Source organism: Nilaparvata lugens, chromosome 11 (assembly GCF_014356525.2).
Source record: "Nilaparvata lugens isolate BPH chromosome 11, ASM1435652v1, whole genome shotgun sequence".
In the NCBI taxonomy this organism is placed as follows: Eukaryota; Metazoa; Arthropoda; class Insecta; order Hemiptera; family Delphacidae; genus Nilaparvata; species Nilaparvata lugens.
In genome coordinates, this window is record NC_052514.1 from 30,050,392 (window position 1) to 30,073,254 (window position 22,863).

The window sequence follows — 22,863 nt, forward strand, 5'->3', positions numbered from 1 at the left end:
TAGCAGAGCTGTATAGCTCTCCAACTACATAGTGTAAACGTAGCTTTATACAAACTTCGGTCTGCTAGTACCGCCTGGTTCGTGGGTTTGAATCCCGCCGATGGCATGGACGTTTGTTCATCTCATCAATTCACCAACGCCCTTTTCATTTCCCACGTATGAGCAAAACTCTCGTATGGGTATCGTCAGCAATACAAGAACAGTATTGAATAGAATACAATATCAGATAATTCAGAATTAATTAATTATTCTTTGAAAATAATTATTACATTTTTGTTCTATTTCAGCTACACGACTTCAGAATGAGGATGGGTGCTGCTTTACCACGAATCACGAAAGAAGGGGCTCAAGGAAGGACTGAATTTGAAAATTTCACAGACTTTATGAATTATGTGACAAAGAAATCGGATGACAAAGATAAATAATAGATAGCGATTGTAAATATCACTCATTATAATTCAGTACATTGAGAATAATATGAAAATAGTTTTCGTATCATTATTAGGTTTCATTTAATAGAGTCTAATTTGTATTTGCAGTATCTGAAGTGGTTTTATATTGTAGAATAATATTGTGCTGTTAATTGTGATTATGTGTTTCTGTTGTTGGTTTGTTGTTATCATTAGATTGAATAAATCTATTGTCTATCGTTGATTTCTTTTTTATTTCATTCCCTGAATATTTGTCAAGTATTTTATTATCTGATAGTAAGATCTTAGCTTAGATAGAGTCTTCATTTCCATGTCTGATAGTAAGTCCAAGTAAGTTAACTAATAACTTGATTAATTCAATATGAAGTGATAATTAAGTGTTACTTATATTTAAAAATAGTTTAGTGTTTTAATTTCTCTAATTTTAAAATGTTTAGCTTATATATATTTTTGGACGAAAATTGAACTTGAACGTTTTACAGTAGAAACATAACCTATTTTTTGGACATTTTATGAATTTATCAAAATTTGGGAATGGATTAGATTTGGGCCAAGCCTGTTGTTCCTTCCTAATCATATTTATATGATTTGTGATTCTGTCCACGAATAAATAAATAAGCTAGTATTAATGTAAGATGAATTCTATAATCAACTATTCAATAATCAATATGTAAGTAGGCCTATAACAAACAACTATTGACTATGAACTATTAACAACCATTTTATATCAACTATTGACAACCATCTATCAACTGATTAACAAAAATCTAGTTGACTGTTGTCAATCATGTGTCAACTGGTTGACAACCATCTATCAACTGATCAACAAAAATCTATTAACTAGTTGACTATTGTCAATCATGTGTCAACTGGTTGACAACCATCTATCAACTGATTGACTTGTGTCAATGTCTACGTTTTCTAAGTTGACAACCATTCAACAAAGATTTACAAACTAGTTGACAACAATCATCTATCAACTGGTTGTTTAGTGTTTTTCTGCTTTGATGCTTAGAAGAAGTGTATAGCAGGAGAATGATGCTTTCATTATCTGAAACAAAGGAGAGGAAAGTTATTGATTACAAATTAAATTCTGATTAACTTACTAATCTTTAGAATAGAGAGTTCTCTATTGTCATTAAGACATAGTGCAATAGACATAGTCATCAAGAAATAAAACTGATATTATATAATATTCATACAATAGTCACACTGATAAATACAGAAAAAATCAATATTCACACAAATCAATATGAAGTCTGAACACACATAACAATAAGCTTCCACAAAATATATGAGTTCTATATATGAATAATAATTAAATAGATATAGCCTATAATTATTACATCCAAACAGTGGAATAAGTCATGAAAAAGAAAGACTCCATACTCAGATCATGCCATTCTTGAAGTGAATAAAGTGGTTTGGCTTTCAGGAACTTGAGCATTATGAATTTAAATTTTCCAAAGTTAACATTTCTAGCATCTAGTGGTAACTTATTAAATAATTTTATACTCGTATAATCAAAGTTAATTTGAGTCTTAGTCAATCTAGCCTGCGTTACCTTTCTTGTGATATGACTATGAATATCACTTCTTTGCATTAATTTATCAAGATTGTCTTTAGCAAAAAGCAAACATTTGAGAATGAAAAGACATGGCACAGTGAGTATACCTAACCGTACAAAATGATCCCTACAAGACTCAGTGGATGATATGCCAATCATTCTTCTCAGAGCTACAGTAATACATCTTTAGCAACATGAGCATTACCGTACCCCAGATCAGAATCCCATACAAATGCACATGGAAAAATGCATGATAGGCATTCATGACCAAATCTAAGCTAGTACAATATTTCAATTTGCCAAGTAAATATGTCACTCTGGATAATCGTTTACAGAGTTCTATATATTGTATGAGTTTCCCAGCTCAGCTTAGAATTCAAGTGTATGCCTAAAAACTTGACATTCTTGTTCTCTCTAGCAGGTTTTAAGCTGAACAGTAAGGACTCTTTGTTTCTATTTATGATCAACCTATTAACATTAAACCAATACTTGGTTTTATTAACAACTTAAAAATGCTGTTTTCTGACTAAGCTTTAGCCTACTGGGTCTTTATCATTTATCAGAAATGTAGTATCATCTGCGTATAAAATAGTACCTACTAATCTAAAATAGTACAGTACTTTATTGTTCCTAAACAATAGACAGAAATACTGTTACAGTTATAGAAATTCTGTTATAGTTCATGAAAATGAAGGACATTGCTGAAATGATTGATTATTATTATTAGTCATCATGATGCCCATTTCACTCAATACAAATAATTTGCAGTCAAATACTTGTGATACGGTAAGTCAATGTTGTTTTCCATCACGAACTGCTTATTATTAAATCACTTTTTGCTATTAAAAGAACGACTAGCAGTCAGATATTTTACAATAAATGAATTAATCACTCACTGTGACAACGAGATCTTTCGGCAGTTCCGCCATCTTCCTGGTTGTCATTATTTCATGCAATATTTTGTCAGATTGATTATTGAAAAATTTGAGGTACTGTACCCTATTGAATTACACAAAACATGGGGTCTACTTTAACTAGAATGTGAATGAAAAATAAGTAGATAGGCTGCAGGTCATACGGTACATACGTAGGGTTCTACTGAGTAGTATAGGCCAGAATGAACAATTTCAATTAGTACCGTACAGTATGTCTACACTTAAAAGAGCTAAGGTAAAATCGATTATCTGGATTATCAGTTATCCGGACACTGCTGTCATGCATCAAGTCGGGATAATCGATGCTCTACTGTAGGCCTATTGGATAATATCATAGACTACATAAAGTCTCTTAGATCTGTGATTATATTCAAGTTATATATACTATAATACTATAGTCCAATCTATAATACTATATGGAATTGTAGCTTGGGGAGGGGCTTCCTCCTCAGTCATTGAGCCTCTTATTGCAGTCACCCAAAGATCAATTATAAAAACAAATTTAAAGAGAGACTTTAGATACCCAACAATACAATCGTCTATCGAATTTCCCGTACTGAATGTTAGACAGCTTTTTATTAAATCTTTGTTGATCCACATCAAAAAATACAAAACGGAACTTCTGGGAGAAACAGTTAACCATAGCTACTCAACTCGCCACAGATCCAATTACAACTTTGAGATACCGTACCTCAGCTGACTCACGGCTCTGAATATTGACAAATCCTTCATACCTGGCCCATATCTTGTACAGAAATGAGCCAGGGGTGATTAGGGAAGCAGAGGCGTTTAGTTTGGCAGTGTTTAGGAAGAGGGTGGACAGGTGGCTGTACCAGATTGGTTGGTTAGCATCAGAAGAGCTACTCCAATCTCGTTACGGTATGCTTGGTGACCAACACGTCTTCAAAGTTTCCAGACAATTGATTGGTATTTATTTTATCATTAGTTAAATATCTATAGTAATAGTATTACAACCCTATTGTTACAGAATATAGCTGACTATGCATTGTCTTCTTTATGTCTCAATTAATTATTTTCAGTTAGTTCTACTCAAACTCTTGACGAGAGCACTCGGCTCCCGAAATTCTTTAATTCGGTATTTGCTGTAGTTGTAGTGTTAATAAAGTTTCAATTTTTAAAAACTCAGTCGTGTCGTCCATTCACTTAACTGGCGCCCGAACTTACGTCGCGGAAAGTTTTATCGTTGTATCCATCCACGTTCATTAAACTCGGATACAAGACCTTTTATCTTGTGCAACGAAAAAACTTTGAGTTTCACCTCTTCATCCGTGAACCAACCTATATATTTTTCTCCAACGAGAAACTCGTAGTGAAAGTGACTCGACTTCAAAATTTCAAAATCTACCACTCAACTACAAAATTATTCTCCAACGAGAAAACAAAGTCAAGTGTTATCAGAGTAAACTCAAACTTTCAAAAATTTCTTCAACAAGAACTTAACTTTCACCAGTGTTAATAAGTGTAAATCAAATCAAACTACAAAAACGAAAACGACTTCAAGTACTTCTCAATGGAAAACCACCATCAAGCTGCTATCACCATCACACTGTAACCGTATCCAGCCTAGCAGTTAGTTCAACCCCACGCTGGCCACCGCAGGAGACGAGAGGACTCTACAGAGGGACCGAGATCTCGCCACCTTCAGGAGGATTCCTGCTGTCCTTATAGCATCCGAAGGAGAAGACGACACCGACGCCGACGCCGACGCTGACGACAACCGGAACATCGCCCACCAACCTCAATCGACTGTGAGTAATTTCGTTATATCTCTTCCTCAACCACACCCTACAATGCCTAATATCTCGAAACAAATTCCTCATGACATTCTTAAATTCATACCCCACTATGATGGTACTTGCTATAAGCTACCACATTTTATTAGTACTTGTAATGAACTACTAGTGTCCTATTGTAGTGCAAACATTGACGAAAAAACAGAAAATCACTGGCTCCTTTTCAGGGCAGCCGTAAGCCGTCTTTCAGGACCCGCAGAATCAGTTGTTTTTAATAACAATTGTACAACTGTAACAGAGCTGATAGCCGCTCTAAAAACAAACTTCGCTGACAACAGGTCTGTTCCAGACCTAATTGCGGAAATTACTTTCATGAAATCCTATTCAAATGAACACCCGATCGAATTCATTAATCGCCTCAATGAAAAACGCACAACTGTGTTGACTAAATATAAACTAGATGGTATCCAAGGTGAACTTTTGACAAATCTAATGCAGCAGTTGAACGCAACTCTTACTCGTACATTGATTCACGGAGTTCATCCAACTTTGGGCTCTCATTTGCAAATCCTCCAAATTCACGATCTTGACGATGCTAGACATAAGATTATTAATGACTGTAGTATTGTTCTAAGGAGCTTGAACTTCAAATCAACTATCAGTACTATCAATAAAATTGATTCAAGAGCTTTTAATCAAACGCCAATGCGATCAAACACATTCACTCATGCTTATCAAGCAAGCAACAGAGCTTTTTCTAACAACTTCTTGCAACCTCGAGTACCGAATTTCTTCCAACAGAATAATGGATCACAGCAAACATTTCCCCAGAACAGAAACTTTCAACAAAATTTTCCTCAAAATCAATTTGCTCAATTCCCTCACCAACCGAGGCCTGTGCAAAACAATCCTCAATTCAGACAACCACATAATAGTAAGTGGGATTCACAAAACACTGTCAGCATGCACACTGTTCAAACAAATCCTTCTAATCGTTTCAAACTGAACTCAAAATCTCCGTTTGAAGTGCATCATTTGCAAGATGACTTGACAGATAACTCATCTAATCTTTTCGGAAACGGAATCCAAAACATGCACGATGACTTGACAGACAACTCATCTCATCCTTTCGGAAACGAAATCCAAAGCATGCAAAACCAGCTAACTTCACTTACTGAAGCATTCAACAACATGCAGGCTCATTTTTTAGGGGTAGGCCCAACACACTCAGCGGAAACACCCCCAAAAATTTGAATTGAATATCATCAATAAGTCGCTCCCATATTTTGTCGACCATGCTAACCGTAAATGGATGGTTGACACTGGGTCGTCAAAGAACTATGTGAACCCCTCTATCATACCACCCAATGTGACCAGATATAAAGAAAAGTTCGTAGTAAAAACACCAGCCGGTGAAAGTGGTGGAAATGAATACATCTATATACTCAAATACTGTGTTTCCAGGAAGTTCACAAATCAAAATGTACGTGTATGACTTTTCGACAAGATATGATATCCTATTAGGTCACGAAACTTTGAAAGAACTCAAAGCCAATGTAAATTATACAAACAACACGTTAGATTATCGTACTATTTCGAAACCGTTGTTATCAGTGATTAACTCTCATGAACAAATTCGATTGAAACCAGGATTTAATGTTGTTACTGTACCAGTTAGGTCGATTCCTAATCTCAAGACAGGACTACTTAAAGCTGTTTCTCATGAAAGCTATTACGTTGAAGAAAGTATTGTTAGTATAGAAGAAAATAGATGTAAGTGCGTAGTGTATTCCAATGAGCTCATGACCATAAGCCCCGAGCCAATGGAGATAGAAGAATTAGAAACTATTTTTGACAATGATGAAATTGATAACTCAGATGTATCAAACAACTCGGATATTATAAGAGAAATTCCCAAACTTCTTCGGACGGACCATATGAATGTCGAAGAGCGGAAACATATCATAAATTTAATACGGAATTTTCCTGAAATCATCAAACGTGAACATGATGAATTGACAAGTAGTACTAATCTGTTGAAATTTAAAATCAACACTACAACTGACGAAATCCCTGTATATTCTAAAAATTATAGATACCCTCAAGTGTTCAGGAAGGACGTTGAATTAGAAATTGACAAACTTCTTCAGAATAAAATAATTCAACATTCCAACTCCCCATATAACAGTCCAATTTGGGTAGTGCCCAAAAAACCAGACGCCTCCGGTAAACGTAAAATACATGTCGTTTTAGATTACAGGAAGATTAATGATAAAACGATTGAAGACAAATATCCCCTCACAAATATTGAGGACTTATTTGGAAAAATTGGAAGGGCTACCTATTTTTCAGCGATAGATCTCGCTTCTGGATTCCATCAAATTCAAATGGAAAAGGAATCAATTCCAAAAACTGCCTTTTCGACTGAGAACGGACATTATGAATTTTTGAGAATGCCGTTTGGATTAAAGAACGCTCCAGCTACTTTCCAACGTGCAATGAACATTTTGTTTTCCAGAATGCCCAATGTGTTAGTCTACATGGACGACATAATTGTGTTTTCCGATAATCTCGAGGAACACTTGAAACATCTAAAATCAGTTTTCAAACAACTTAGAGATCTTCAACTGAGTTGTGGTCGATGTTGTAGAAACGTTCCATGATGAAATAAAAACACATAGATGTTGTCAGTTTTCTACACTTTAATTTGGTACACGACCATGGTTTCGTGACCACACAGCTTGAAAATGTGACCTGTGTGGTCACGAAACCATGGTCGTGTACCAAATTAAAGTGTAGAAAACTGACAACATCTATGTGTTTTCATTTCATCAACTTAGAGATCATAATCTAAAAATCCAACTGGACAAAACGGAGTTTTTTAAACGAGAATTACTGTACTTAGGACATATCATTTCTGAACGCGGAATTCAACCCAATCCTTCAAAGCTAGAAGCTATAAAGAACTTTCCAATCCCAAAAACTGAAAAAGAAATTAAGCAATTTCTAGGATTGACAGGCTATTATCGAAAAATGATAAAAGATTACGCTAAGATTGCAAAACCTCTCACACACGCCTTGAAAAAAGATGTTAAAATCAATCCAAACAATCCAGACTATCAAAAGTCATTTGAAACATTAAAACTTCTATTACAAAACGATCCAATTTTACAGCTACCTGACTTCACAAAAACATTTATTCTGACTTGTGATGCTAGCAATTATGCTATAGGTTCAGTGTTATCACAAAAATTCAATGGTAAAACCTTACCCATTGCATATGCTTCTCGTACACTTAATCGTCATGAAGAAAATCTTTCTACGATTGAGAAAGAATTATTAGCTATAGTCTGGTCATGCAAACATTTTCGACCATACCTCTATGGTAGAAAATTCATAATCGAAACCGATCACAAACCTCTTCAATGGCTACACAGCATTAAAGAACCGAATTCAAAATTAATTCGTATGAAACTCTTTCTAGAAGAATTTGATTTTTCAATCCAGTATGTGGAAGGTAAATCAAACCAAGTAGCCGACACTCTTTCAAGAATACGCCCACTTGACGTTAACATGATGGAAAATGATGAAGACGAACCTTTCCAAGGTTTCGAAAGTGGTTTTCGTGGTTTCAATCATGACTTTCAGGATCTCGAGAATAACAATGATCTCGATGACCCCGACGAATTTGACATGGACGAACTGCTTAGATTTAACACTAACACAGACATTCCCTCAGTAGACATCGTGTAATATTACATTTTTCTTCTCACATTGGAATCGAATCTTCAATTCGAGATCTATGGAACTTTATAGTAAATGTCAGAGTTATCAATAGACGGACAAATTTTTTTGACGGAGAATTTATTATCGTAAATGTTTGTTGCATTGTTCCATGGTGTCACCAAGGCAGGGTTAACAAATTACTGGATAAATGGTTTATTTAAATCGAGATATATATAAAAATTTAAAATAACATTTTCAAAATAAAGTTTTATTGAGAACAGATGTAGAATGTGAATTCTAAACTTGTAAGTTATAATTTTTTAGTGACGTGTCTGTAAAAATCGATACTGAACGAGGCGTTGGCTTCGTGACTTGCAACTTATGTTTTTTCCTGTTCCTTCTTCTTCTGAAAACATGGCTGGCTGTTGTTTGTGTAATTTTGTGCTCTGACTTATTGTCAGTTTAAGTGAATTTATTAATGTTTTAAATTGAGTTTTATACAAGTTTATTGTGTACTAGTTTATTATTAAATAGCGGTTTGTATTTTCAAGCCAATAGCCACTGTGTTTCAACTGTAAACTAGATAAGTATTTTAGTTCGTAATAACTCTGAAATAATTAGGCTTAAGACATATGTTTCTTTGTGTATTTGTGTAATTTCATCTGAAGAATATAAGTTAATTTGCTCTGAAAACTAGATTTCTCATTCATAGGCAATAGATCCATTCACAGTTTATCAAGAATCTATTTTATTGGAGCCGACAACTATCCTTAGGTTGATAGGTGTTAAATGCTATTCCAACCGTTTAAGGAAAAATTGGTAGCACGGCAAATGTTACCCCTGTGGTGGGACAGAATTACAAAATAAATATGTCCCAAATGGTACACCATGAAATCCCTGGTTATAGAAATTATTAGTAGGATAGATATCTTGATAGGTTGTGAATGGTTTGTTGCTGAGTGGGAAAAAGGTTCAAGAGAGATCAAGTCCTAATGAATATATTATCTGTGCAGACTAGCAAAATGGCATACAATATGAAAAATATTAAAATTGATGATGAGTTAATAGCTGCCTTAACACAACTGTTTGATAAGCAAGATGCTAGGTTAGACCAAATGTTTAAAAAACAAAATGCTAGATTTGATGAGTTAAATGCTAAATTTGATAAGCAAAATGCTAAGTTAGACCAAATGTTTAAAAATCAAAATGCTAGGTTTGATGATATGAAGCAAGAATGTACTAGCATTAGACTAGAGCAGGTTAGTATAAACCTTCTATTGAAAAATGCACATGAAACATTGAGTGATGAAAACAAATTGAAGCAGGATAATAGTAGTGTTAAGTTACAAGATCAACTCATTCAAGTTTCTGACAATGTAGGCCTAGTTAATGTTGTTGAAAAAGTCAACCCTAATGAGATAGTAGAATTGAATAAAGAAGTAGGTAGGGAGTTGTCTTCACTGAAAGTCAACTATCACGAAAGTAATATTGCTACATTGAAGGTTAGGAAAACTATGAACAAAGTGAATGATTACATGAGACAGGTTTCTGTGGAGGTTAGGAATAATGTAAACAAAATGAATGTTGCTTTGAGTCAAGTTGATGAGTTCAACTTTCAACTGAGAATTGAAAAGGTGTATGCTATGCATTCTCAAGTGAACATGACTAACCTTTGTAGGCAAAATGGCCTTGTTGAAACAAATGAACCCATGAATAAAATCATGTTCTTGAAGAAGACAAAACACAAAGTCACCATTGATGTATTAGTATTCAAAGGTTGTTTCAAGTTGCTTATTTACAAGATTATGACAGTGAATCACATGATGAAAGGGTATTCCCCAACACACAATGATTAGGAATCCTGTGTTATGCCGGGATTCAGAATAGCATAATCGCTACACAGTGTATGGTAAGAGTCCATAATTGTGTCTTTTTTCTTTCCTGTAGCCTATTTTTCTTGGCCCTTAATCTTTTCAATTTTCGATTCTTTCCTGTCTTTGTGTAATATTCAGTAAATTTCTTCTATGAAGCATATCTTAACCAATCTTGTCCATAGTCATTTAAATTTGTATTTTTTCTGAAATAATATTAGAAGTTGAAATAGTAGCTTATTTTCCTAATCTTCAAATTGTTGATAAAACTTAACTTTTCTAAAATCTATCCATTGTAGTGTAAATAATTGTTTGCTTGTGGTATATTTTTTCATCATGTATTACATATTTTAATCATGTCTATTTTTTTTTAGGTATCATATTAGGTAATTAGGTTTTTCAGAGCAATTATGTCCCATGTTCTCATCTTTCATTGCATATTGTGCCATAAGCCATATGTAATTAGGTTATAGTTTTCTTCTGGGCTTTTAACCCATTTCGCATTTTATTTTTTCTTTGCTGTCCAATACTTTGGATTTTTGGTAGACAAGTAGGTGTGATTCTTTTAGAGGTGTGGGCGTGAACCACATACGGCTGGACTCGATTATCTGACCTACTTGTTTGCGATATAAAAAACCTTATGACTGCAACAACAAATGTTTGTAAAACCTTTTGCATACTTTTGTTTTTGTGGTCCGATACTAGAGTCTGCTATCACATTGCCTTACAGACATCTAGGAACTTTCCACCCAGTCACAATAGTCAACATTTTTTTTCCTTCACCAGTTGTTTTTGTGGGAGTGATAGCTCACAATTATAACAAATTAGAGTCATACTTGGAATTTACAAAATTCCATAGTAGTATATTTTATTAAATATACTTCCTCATGAAAGTTCAGTACTGACATGTAGGATAGGCTCTAACTAATCTTTCTCTTCTTTGTATTGTTTTAGGGAATTTATTTACCCAGTTTTCTTTTTCTCTTGTTTGTATTTTTTAGGGAACTTATTTACCCAGTATTCATCTTGATCATCTTTGTATTATAATCTTGAAATGTTTGTACTTATTATACAGTCTTTAAATTTTAAATTATTTTAAAAAAATAAATAGTTCAATTTAAAACGTTTTGTTATATTATTATTTGAAATAAGTTTTTTGTGATTGATATCTTTTTCAAAATTTTTAAAACTGTTTGTTCTATAAATTTTGATATGATTGATTATCGTTTGAAATGGATGCTGGAGTGTATGTAGAATTTTTAGTGGGGTTTGTTGATTAGAATTTTGCTGGTATGTGATTGTTTTTTGAGATGGAAACCCATTATTGCCTAAAGAAGGAATAACAGAGGTTATGACTTGGAGAGGCAGTAATGAGATAATATTTTTTGTGTTGATTACTTATGTTGATTGTCATAGATGCAAAATGATGATTACTTATTAATATTGTTTGCCTTTGAAGCAAAATATTATTGATGTTTTGAATGGTTTCTTGTTTAATGATTGATAGTAAAGTTTTGTCATGAAATGTAGTTTGTGTTTAGAACATTGAAAAGTCGAAATAAACTATAGTATCCAACAAACGATGATTAACAATATTAAATAATTTGCTTTTTATACAATTTTTGAACAAAATTAAAACTAAATAATTTTGAAACCCTGAATGATAAATCATAAATGTGAAATGAACTTGCTATAAATGAAATGTTATACTAAATGATAATGAAATGCAGATATATTATGAAATGATTGTGAATAGAAGACCAATTGTCTGAAATTATTGAAATATGTATTGAAATTAATTTTTTGTTGTGATAATCTGATGTTTTTTTTACAATTTTGATAATGATACAGGGTGTTATGAAATTCTATTTCTATTTTGAAGAATGGATTAAAATTTTGATATTTGAACAGTGAATAGATGAAAATGAATTTTTTTTTAAATTTATCATTGATATGTCCATATTTCACAATTTATGTATTGCTGACTGTATAATAAGATGTTAACAAATTTCAATTTCATAAATACTTAAAAATAATTTTCATGTGTATTAGATTGTATGGATAGCCTAATCAAGTTTTTCTTCTTAGTTTATAAGCATTTTAAGACAACAGGTACAGCACAGACATTAACATTGAAATAGTTATCATGTGAATCTCGAAATCAGCAACAAGTGAACGCCATGAAGAGTGTTAAGAACATTTGGGTGATTTTCAAACTAGTGTGACATAACTACGCCAATATCTACGCCTAAATCTACGCTGCGGCCTACACCAATAACTACGCCAATGTCAACACCAATATCAACACCAATAATTACGTCAAAATCTACGCCGATGCCTGCGCCGAAGCCAATATCTGTGCCAATGCTGATGCCAAAATCTGTGCCAATGCTGATGCCTACACTAATACCTACAACAATATCAACACTAATAACTACGCCAAAATGCCAAAATCTGCGCCAATGCTGCACCAATGCCAATAGCTACGCCAATGCCTGTGCCTGTGCTGATGCCAACGCCAATATCTACGCCGATGCCTGCGCCGAAGCCAATATCTGCGTCAATGCTGATGCCAAAATCTGTGCCAATGCTGATGCCAACACCAAAATCAACGCTGATGCCTGTGTTGATGTCAATGCCTGCGCCAATGCCAATAGCTACGCCAATGCCAAAATCTGCGCCAATGCTAATGCCAATGCCTGCGCCAATGCCAATGCCTGCGCCAATGCCAATATCAACGCCGATGCCAAAGCCGACACCAAAGCATACGCCAATAGCAATGCCAATGCTTATTGCTGACTCTGTATCTCAAACTTCAACACTACTGCATTACCTGGAGGTAATTGTCATCCATGTTCACATTCGCAACTTTGAATTCAGAAGAACAGTCACAGTATCATGAAAGAATTGATTCAAAAAATCCTCTCCTAAATTATTCCTGTATGCAGAACTCTAAACCTTGAAAGCTGAAAGTATCAAAAAACCAAACCTTACCTAAATTAATCCTCACCTAAATTAATCCTGTATGCAGCGTCTATCTCTTTTCCAAAAAACGAATTACATTGTCATTTCAAGCCTGAAATGTACATTGTATAATTACAAATATGATACAAAATTTATGTGACTCTGTATTGAATTTGGAATGCAGCCGTCTACTACAAGCATGAAGCAATGCTAACTGAGATGTCACCTGTATCGAGTTTGGAATGCAGCCGTCTACTACAAACATGAAGCAATGCTAACTGAGATGTCACCTGTATCGAGTTTGGTATGCAGCAGTCGACTACAAGTATCAGCCCAACACTACGTGCATCCAGATCAGCCCAACACTTAACGTCATCACATTGGAGTCACACTTAACTGAAAATCATACTGAGTGCCTTAACGGACTGTTTTCCAAAATGTGCATCAATAAAATCAACCGCGTCAATAGTGAAAGAAATGAACATTTTTTGATTTATTGAAATTTTATGTGAAAATTAAATGTAACAATTCATCAATTCATTTAAAAAAAAAAATAATAATAATAATAATTTTTTTTATTCAACATACTAAATTTTTTTATGCAATAAAAATTGAATTTTTCTATCTATTAAATTTATGTGCAATTTCAAAAAAAAAAACTATTCTTTACATATTAAACTTTCTTTTGAGATATTTTTCTTTAAATTATAAAGCTAAATCAAAAGTAATATTGATATTCTATATTTTGAAATATTGTTTGGAAACATAAAACAAACGCTATTGATGAATTTTTATAATAATTTTCAATTATAGGGTGACCTGTATTGTTTTTCTAGAAAAAATTGTTACTGTTCTCAAATTTAAATTTCAACAATTTTCATTAGGGTCAATGTAAATTTTTTTTTTCTTTAAATTTTTCAAACAGTAAAATTTTTTTATGTCAAGAGGGGGGTATTTGTAATATTACATTTTTCTTCTCACATTGGAATCGAATCTTCAATTCGAGATCTATGGAACTTTATAGTAAATGTCAGAGTTATCAATAGACGGACAAATTTTTTTGACGGAGAATTTATTATCGTAAATGTTTGTTGCATTGTTCCATGGTGTCACCAAGGCAGGGTTAACAAATTACTGGATAAATGGTTTATTTAAATCGAGATATATATAAAAATTTAAAATAACATTTTCAAAATAAAGTTTTATTGAGAACAGATGTAGAATGTGAATTCTAAACTTGTAAGTTATAATTTTTTAGTGACGTGTCTGTAAAAATCGATACTGAACGAGGCGTTGGCTTCGTGACTTGCAACTTATGTTTTTTCCTGTTCCTTCTTCTTCTGAAAACATGGCTGGCTGTTGTTTGTGTAATTTTGTGCTCTGACTTATTGTCAGTTTAAGTGAATTTATTAATGTTTTAAATTGAGTTTTATACAAGTTTATTGTGTACTAGTTTATTATTAAATAGCGGTTTGTATTTTCAAGCCAATAGCCACTGTGTTTCAACTGTAAAATAGATAAGTATTTTAGTTTGTAATAACTCTGAAATAATTAGGCTTAAGACATATGTTTCTTTGTGTATTTGTGTAATTTCATCTGAAGATTATAAGTTAATTTGCTCTGAAAACTAGATTTCTCATTCATAGGCAATAGATCCATTCACAGTTTATCAAGAATCTATTTTATTGGAGCCGACAACTATCCTTAGGTTGATAGGTGTTAAATGCTATTCCAACCGTTTAAGGAAAAATTGGTAGCATGGCAACCGTCACACTTGACGATTTTCTTCAACATGTAGGCAAATCTGCCGAACAAACTAACAATTCCGATCGAGATAATATTGTAAATAATGATAATGATAATGATGCTAATGAACAAGAAATTGATAATCGTAGTCTAGTTACAATACATTCACAGGAGAGTTCGAATGAACAAGTAGTTATTGCGGAAGATGACAAAATAATCAATGTTGAACAAAATCAAATCATTTTAGAACGTGGCAACAAAGAACCTGTTATCAGAAAAGTTTTTACAAAAAACAGATTGACTTTATATTTTCAAAGTTCATCCACTCCTGAAGAAATAAATGATGTGTGTATACAATACTTGAAACCCAACACACTTTATGGGATACTTTGCTCCAGGACAGGTGTATTGGAAAAAGAATATGAAATGATTTTTGAAAATTTTAAGAATGTTATCATTGCTAATTTTAATTCTGTGAAACTTAGGAGATATAAGAAACTGAATTTGGATATAACTGATTCAGAGGAACAAAAAGAAGTTGTAACCAATTATCATGTAGGAAAAACGTATCACCGTGGAATTAATGAAAGCTATAACCACATTCGAAGAAAATACTATTGGCCTACCATGCTTAAAGACATTACAGAATACATAAATAAATGTTCAGTATGTGCTAAAGTTAAATACGATAGAAGACCTGTTCAAGTTGAATACAAAATTACCCCAACTCCTGACAAACCTTTCGAAAAACTGCAGATTGACACGTTTCAATACAGTAGAATAAAATTCCTCACAATAATAGATTGCTTTTCGAAAAAACTCATGGCATATCCACTAACAAGTTTGAACCAACTTGAAATACAGTCTTGTTTGAATGATTACTTTTCTCTATTTCCATGCCCTAAGACAATCCAAATGGATAATGGTCATGAATTCGACAATGCTGGACTTCGAGATTTTTTGCATTTATATAAGATAGAACCTTATTATATAACACCGGGGACATCCAGATTCCCAGGGTTTATTAGAACGAGCACACTCGACACTCATTGAACTCCTTAATGCTATACAAATGGAAAATAAAGACAACAAACCCGAAGATAATATGAAACTTGCAATTATCGCATTCAATAACACAATAAATTCAACTTTGAAACTAACTCCTATGGAAATGACTTTTGGTATATCGAAAAATCCATATGTTGATGAAATAACGGAAGCCCTTATTGCTGAAGAAAGAACAAACGCCTATCTAGAAAAACTGAAAACTATTCACAAACTAGTAAAAGATAAAGTAGGACAAGAAAAACAAAACAGAACTGATCGCTTAAATCAAACTAGAGAAAAAGATTTTGAAATTCCTAACGAACCCTTCATAAAGACAACGTTTAATAAAAAGGACAAACCTAAATTTTTCAAAGTGAAATACAATAAGGAAACTCAATTAGCTACTAATCCAAGAGCGATTCAGAAAAGACCCTTCAAACTTCATCCGAATCTAGTGAAGCGAGCTCGAAAGAAAAAGAAATCAACTAATTTATCTGTTTCAGGTAACAATGTTTCTTCTTGTGATGCTGTTCCTAACACCAGCAAACCCGTATAGATTGACTGATCTCAGTAAAACATCAGGCATCACTCCTATCAAAATTCAGGACTCATTAGTAATAGATGAAACCTTCACATACATGCATAATATTAATGTGAACATGTTGCGTATCGAATTAAATACAATCAAAAGAACAATATTCACTTTGCGTGAACACAATATCGATCAAGGCCGTCTAGACATCATAACAATGCATTTAAAGTACACAGAAACAAAACTAGTTCACATCAATATCAGCAAAAATAGAAATAAGCGTGGAATTTTCAATGGACTTGGCTCAGCTATTTCATGGGTAACCGGTAACATGGATGCGAACGACAAAGAAAAATACGACAAAATATTATTTCAAGTTCAGTCAAATGAATACCGCTTACAGCATAATATTGAGAATCAATTTTCAGTAAACAAAAGGCTCATTGACGATTTTAATGCTGATGTGAAAAAGATTCATGGGAATAATTTGAAAATTATAAACTATTTCAAAACTCTCTCAAATGAAACTACGACTGTACAGCTGAACCAGCAATTTTCCCTTTTATTTAGCTCATTAAGTTTGCTCTTTAATAAAATAAGCGATTTAGATACTAGTTTGGAGTTTTGTAGATTGAATATTCTACATTCTAGTATATTATCCCATAAAGAAATAATAATATTATTTCTGAATCGAATGTAAAATTGATTTCTGAAGAACCAGAAGTATTATGGCAATTAGCAAAGGTACACTGCTCAATATATAAAGAATATATATCCTACTTCATTGAATTCCCTTTAAAATCACCTACTTATGAAACCTTCTTCTTATTATCCTATCCTGTTTATCGTAATACTGAAGTTACCACCATTCATGAATATCCTTCCCTTATCCTGAGATATGACGAAATTTTATCTGGTAAATGTGAATATTTGTGTGACAACTACTACTGCAGAAATGTGACAGTGATAAAAAATAAGTGTATAAGTGAAATGTTAGAAGATAAGAAATTAGAACACTGTAAACAATTAGTAATTAATGATTCTGCTTCTTCTGTAAAATTCATACCAATTATCAATCAATATCTATTGTACAAAATTGACAAAGCTATTATTTTATCAGACAAAAAGAACACTACATTATATCCAAAATCAACTCAATTATTGTATCTTAATAAGTCAGAACAGTTATTCGAACATCCTAAAATACATGAATATTGGGAAAGTGATATAACAATCCCATCTGAAGTTCCATTTCGTAAATCGAAAACAAACTTTTCTTTTGATATTATACATGAAGCAAATATTAAGATTGAACCACTACTAGCAATAGAGGAACTTAGCATTGCAAAAGACGATACTTATTATATTTGGATTTTTATTATATGTTTTATTGTCATTCTTAGTATATTCATTGTATTTAAATTATATAACTTTATTAAATATGTAACTTCTTTACGAAATAATTGTAGAAATGTTAATGTAGCAGCAACTTCGCAAGCCCCAACATTTGTTCTTGGGCCTTGCCTCCAAACCCAAAATTCTGATCGCTGAGGACAGCTTCAGTCTAGGGGTGGAGGAGTTAAATATCTATAGTAATAGTATTACAACCCTATTGTTACAGAATATAGCTGACTATGCATTGTCTTCTTTATGTCTCAATTAATTATTTTCAGTTAGTTCTACTCAAACTCTTGACGAGAGCACTCGGCTCCCGAAATTCTTTAATTCGGTATTTTCTGTAGTTGTAGTGTTAATAAAGTTTCAATTTTTAAAAACTCAGTCGTGTCGTCCATTCACTTAACTATTGATATAACCGGTTTGACTGTTTTGCCTTCATGGTTTATGTTTTTTATGTTTTTTTCTCATTCTCTCTTCTGATCGAGAATTTCTGGAATCCCTGCCACTGAGTTCTTCAATTAAATATTGTTTCTTTACTCTATCAATCATTCAATGTATTAAGTATACTTATTCCTATCATCAGCACAATATTATCTATTTTATAATCAACTAGCTGGCCCGGCGAAATAGTTAATGCATCTCATGACAAACTTTAGCTGGATGCACACCTTAGGAGGCGCGATGCGGTATTTTGAATCCAGGTGCTTCTTGCTTATATTGGTTTGAAAGGAATAACTCACACACATACTGAATCGGACATGGCGTGGAACGGTGTGATAAGGCAATCTCCATAAGATCAACACTTTGTATCACCAAGCCGCGCCTCCTCAGGTGTGCTTAGTCTTAGCTTAGTCTGATGCATGCTGGAAATTGAATGGCATATCTCCTTGCTGCTGATTTTCCCGTGCATATTCCAAATTTACAGAATTTCGAGTTGTACGACCCAAGAAGTTTGGTCGTCGCTCGTACCGCCGCATTATTATTAACATTAGAATTTTGTGAATCAGTAGAAAGAAAATAGAAAAACAGATCTACCGACTACTGTTGGATGACGCAATGATTATAACAGCTGATTTTTATTTCTGTGTGTGGTCAGCTCACAAATCTCCTTCTATAAGGATTACATGTAAACTTTTAAGGACCGTTCGTAGGAAAGAGTCCTGAAGTTTGATCATAAATTTGATAGGGCATATAAACGTGCTCCTGAACATAACAAACACAACTAAATAAAAATCATCAAATTCGGTGCACACATAAAAAAGTTATTGAACGTCAAAATTTGAATTTTTATTTTTATAGATATATTAATAAAAGATCTATATAAGTGTATTCTCTATTATTTACTTCAAACTTCTATGAGCAGATTAAGTTAATGTAATAACGTAGAACACCCCTCCCCTACACACAGATGGATAGTCTAGAAGGGAATTCCAAAATATGTTGTATTTCATATTCGTGTAGGTATTATGTTTTTTTTGGAAATAAATTGAATTGAATTGATATATTAGGCCTTGATATTTATTAATACCGTATTATATTATTCAAAAAAATATTGGTTCTTGGATGAAATATAGAGCCGCAATAAATTATGTTTCAATACCTGAACATAAGTTTTGAGTGACATTGGAATCAAATAAGGCCTGACATCCAACTGTATTGGTCTCTGGGCCCTCAAAGTGAGTAGGACAAGATTCTTTCTGGAACTATTTGACATTCTATCCCACTGGCATTGGTAGGCTGCTACTCCAACCTTCTCACTCTGAAATAAAATGATTGAAAAAATATTACAACAGGTAAGAGTTTCATTTTTATAGTTTTACTTGAGTAACCAGCAGCAAGTACATGTTTGAGGTTAGTTTACCCAGCCCAAACACAGCAACAACCCACCTGTAACAAGGTTAGTAAATATATGCAACCTCTACAGTGAAAATTTGAAATGGAAACAAGACAGAATCTTATCGAAAACCGTCAAAATCAGGGGCGGTTTGGGAATAGATCACCTATTCACATAGAAAATAGTAATAACTTGGATATTCAAACACCAGCTCCAGATGTTTTGCTAGACTTGAGACCAGCAACCACCAGAGCAGGCTTACCTAGGCAAAGAATGAAATGGACTGATGAGATAAATAGAAAACTTCTTCTTTGCTACTACATTGTCACAAATAATGAAACCAACAAGACCGGGTATAGACCCCTTCTAAGAAATAAGTTTTTGAATATGTACCCAGAACTTCACTCACTTAGTGAACAGCGATTAGCAGATCAAATCAGAGTCATCCACAGAAACAACCGTATCCCAATAAATGAGAGAGAAAATTTGAAACAGCAAGCACTCCAAACACAAACAACTGCAGATACCACACCTAACCTAAATACTGAACAGACTACTGCAGAAACCACACCTAACCTAAATAGTACACAAGACGATGTGATACAACAAACGGCTGTTGAAGCACAACTACTACAGACAAGAGAGACTGTGCAGGATGAAGAAAACACCTCTGGTGGCCCATCCGATAATCTAGATGAATACAAGGCACAGGTCAGAAGTAAATTTAATGAAATGTACATGTTGCATGAAGGTATGGACCCACACCAACGACAACGCATCCCACGACTGCAGAACATACCAAAAGCCACCCACACAATAGCAATAGTGAATGATTTAATAAGAGAAGCAATTAACAATGAACAAAATCCCAACATTGATGAAGTAATTCTCCTTATTTACAGTGGTGCAACAACAGTCACTCAGCTATGCAATAAACAACCACCTGTAGGGAAAAATAGAAACACCAAAACTATTCCTAACTGGAGAAGAAGACTCGAGGGAAAGATATCAGAATTAAGGGCAGAGATAGGTCAAATTACCCAATATCTGAAAGGGAACCTCACAGAAAGGAAAATTAAAAAATACAAGCTCACTGTCCAACACCTATCTGAATCTGAAATATGGGATCTCCTAGACTCAAAAAAACAGTTACTAGCAGCAAAATCAAAACGACTGAAGAGATATATGAAATGCACCCTTAGACATAAGCAAAATCAAGCTTTCAACAACAACCAAAAACAATTCTATAAATCCTTAGAGCACAATCAAAATCAAAACAACTCTGAAACACCACTCATCGAAAAGGTTGAAGAGTTCTGGTCTAACATATGGTCACAAAATGTGCAACATGATGAAACAGCTGAGTGGATCGAACAGGAAAGACAGGATCACATGAATATTCAGTTAATGGAAGAAATGGAAATCTCTGTTGATGATTTCAACATAGCTATCAACAGGATTCATAACTGGAAAGCACCCGGTCCCGACAAAATCCAAAATTTCTGGCTGAAAAAATTCACTCATATTCACAAACCACTGTTAACAATTCTTAATTCCTTCTTAGAAAACCCAGAAAGTGTACCAGACCACATAATGCAAGGAATAACATACCTAATACCCAAAGACAATGATACTAAAAATCCAGCCAACTACAGACCAATCACATGCCTTTCAAACATCTACAAATTGCTCACTTCCATAATAACTGCCAAACTAAAAATTCATACAGAACCACTCATGTGTGAAGAACAAAAAGGATGCCGTAGTAACTCGAAAGGATGTAAGGAACAGTTAATAATTGATGCAGAAATCACCTCAAATGCTAAAAGAAAACACAGGAACTTATCATATGCCTACATAGACTATAAAAAAGCTTATGACAGCGTCCCGCACTCCTGGTTGCTACATGTACTGCAGGTGTACCGAGTGAACCCACAAATTTTAAAGTTTCTAAAAACTGTTATGGCAAAATGGACGACAATACTTAGCATGAATAAAAATAAAACGAAACCAATCAGAATAACACGAGGAATCTTCCAAGGAGATTCATTAAGCCCCCTATGGTTCTGTTTAGCCCTAAACCCTCTCTCCAATATGCTAAACAAAACGAAATATGGCTACAAATTGGAAGGAAACCAGCAAAATACTTACACCCTTTCCCACCTCTTCTATGTCGACGACCTCAAACTCTTTGCACCCAACAGACAGCAACTGGATTACCTTCTTAAAACTACAGAAAACTTCAGCCATGACATATGTATGCAGTTTGGATTAGAGAAATGCAAAATTAACAGCATCAGAAAAGGAAGGCAGGTCACGGAGCTACCCTACACAACAAACAGCAATGAGAAAATTGAACATATGGCTGAAGGGGACACTTACAAATACCTGGGATATCACCAAGGAATAGGCACAACACAAACCGAAATTAAATTGACTCTGAAGAGTAGATATATGAAACGCCTAAAAACTATTCTTAACACGCATCTATCAGCAAGAAATAAGGTTAAAGCAGTAAACACCTATGCCATCCCTATACTAACATACTCTTTTGGAATAATAGACTGGACCGAGACAGATCTAGAAGCCCTCAACACTCTAACTAGAACGAGTTTCAACAAATCTTGTGCTCACCACCTCCACTCGGCCACAGAAAGGTTCACACTCAATAGAAGCGAAGGAGGAAGAGGAGTTATAGATATAAAGAATATGTGTAATGAACAAACTGATAGCCTCCGAAAATACTTCTATGCCAAAGCACAATCAATACCCCTCCATTCAGCAATAACTCACCTACCAACATCTGGCACCCCATTGAAATTGAACAATCCAGATTTACAACCGCAAATCAACAACAATACAATAGAGAAAAAGAAAACTAGTTGGAAACAGAAAACCCTACATGGCAAGCACATCAATCACCTATTACAACCCCACATCGACCAAAAAGCATCAAACACCTGGCTCACGAAAGGTAACATTTTCATTGAGACAGAAGGATTCATGACAGCTATACAGGACCAAATAATCAACACTAGGAATTACAAAAAATATATTT

At 33.8% G+C, this 22,863-nt stretch overlaps 1 protein-coding gene across 1 annotated transcript in view; it reads right to left on the reverse strand.

The window, feature by feature from the left end:
* Positions 1-936: 936 nt before the first annotated feature.
* Positions 937-22,863, reverse strand: part of LOC111048196 (odorant receptor 7a) — a 62,007-nt gene continuing 40,080 nt past the window's right edge. Inside the window, exons 3-4 of the mRNA XM_039438121.1 lie at positions 19,572-19,730; positions 937-1,482 (exon numbers count right to left, since the gene is read on the reverse strand). Of these exons, the coding sequence (XP_039294055.1) occupies positions 1,420-1,482; positions 19,572-19,730 (222 nt within the window). The 3' untranslated portion in view covers positions 937-1,419. The remainder of the gene's footprint in view (positions 1,483-19,571; positions 19,731-22,863) is intronic.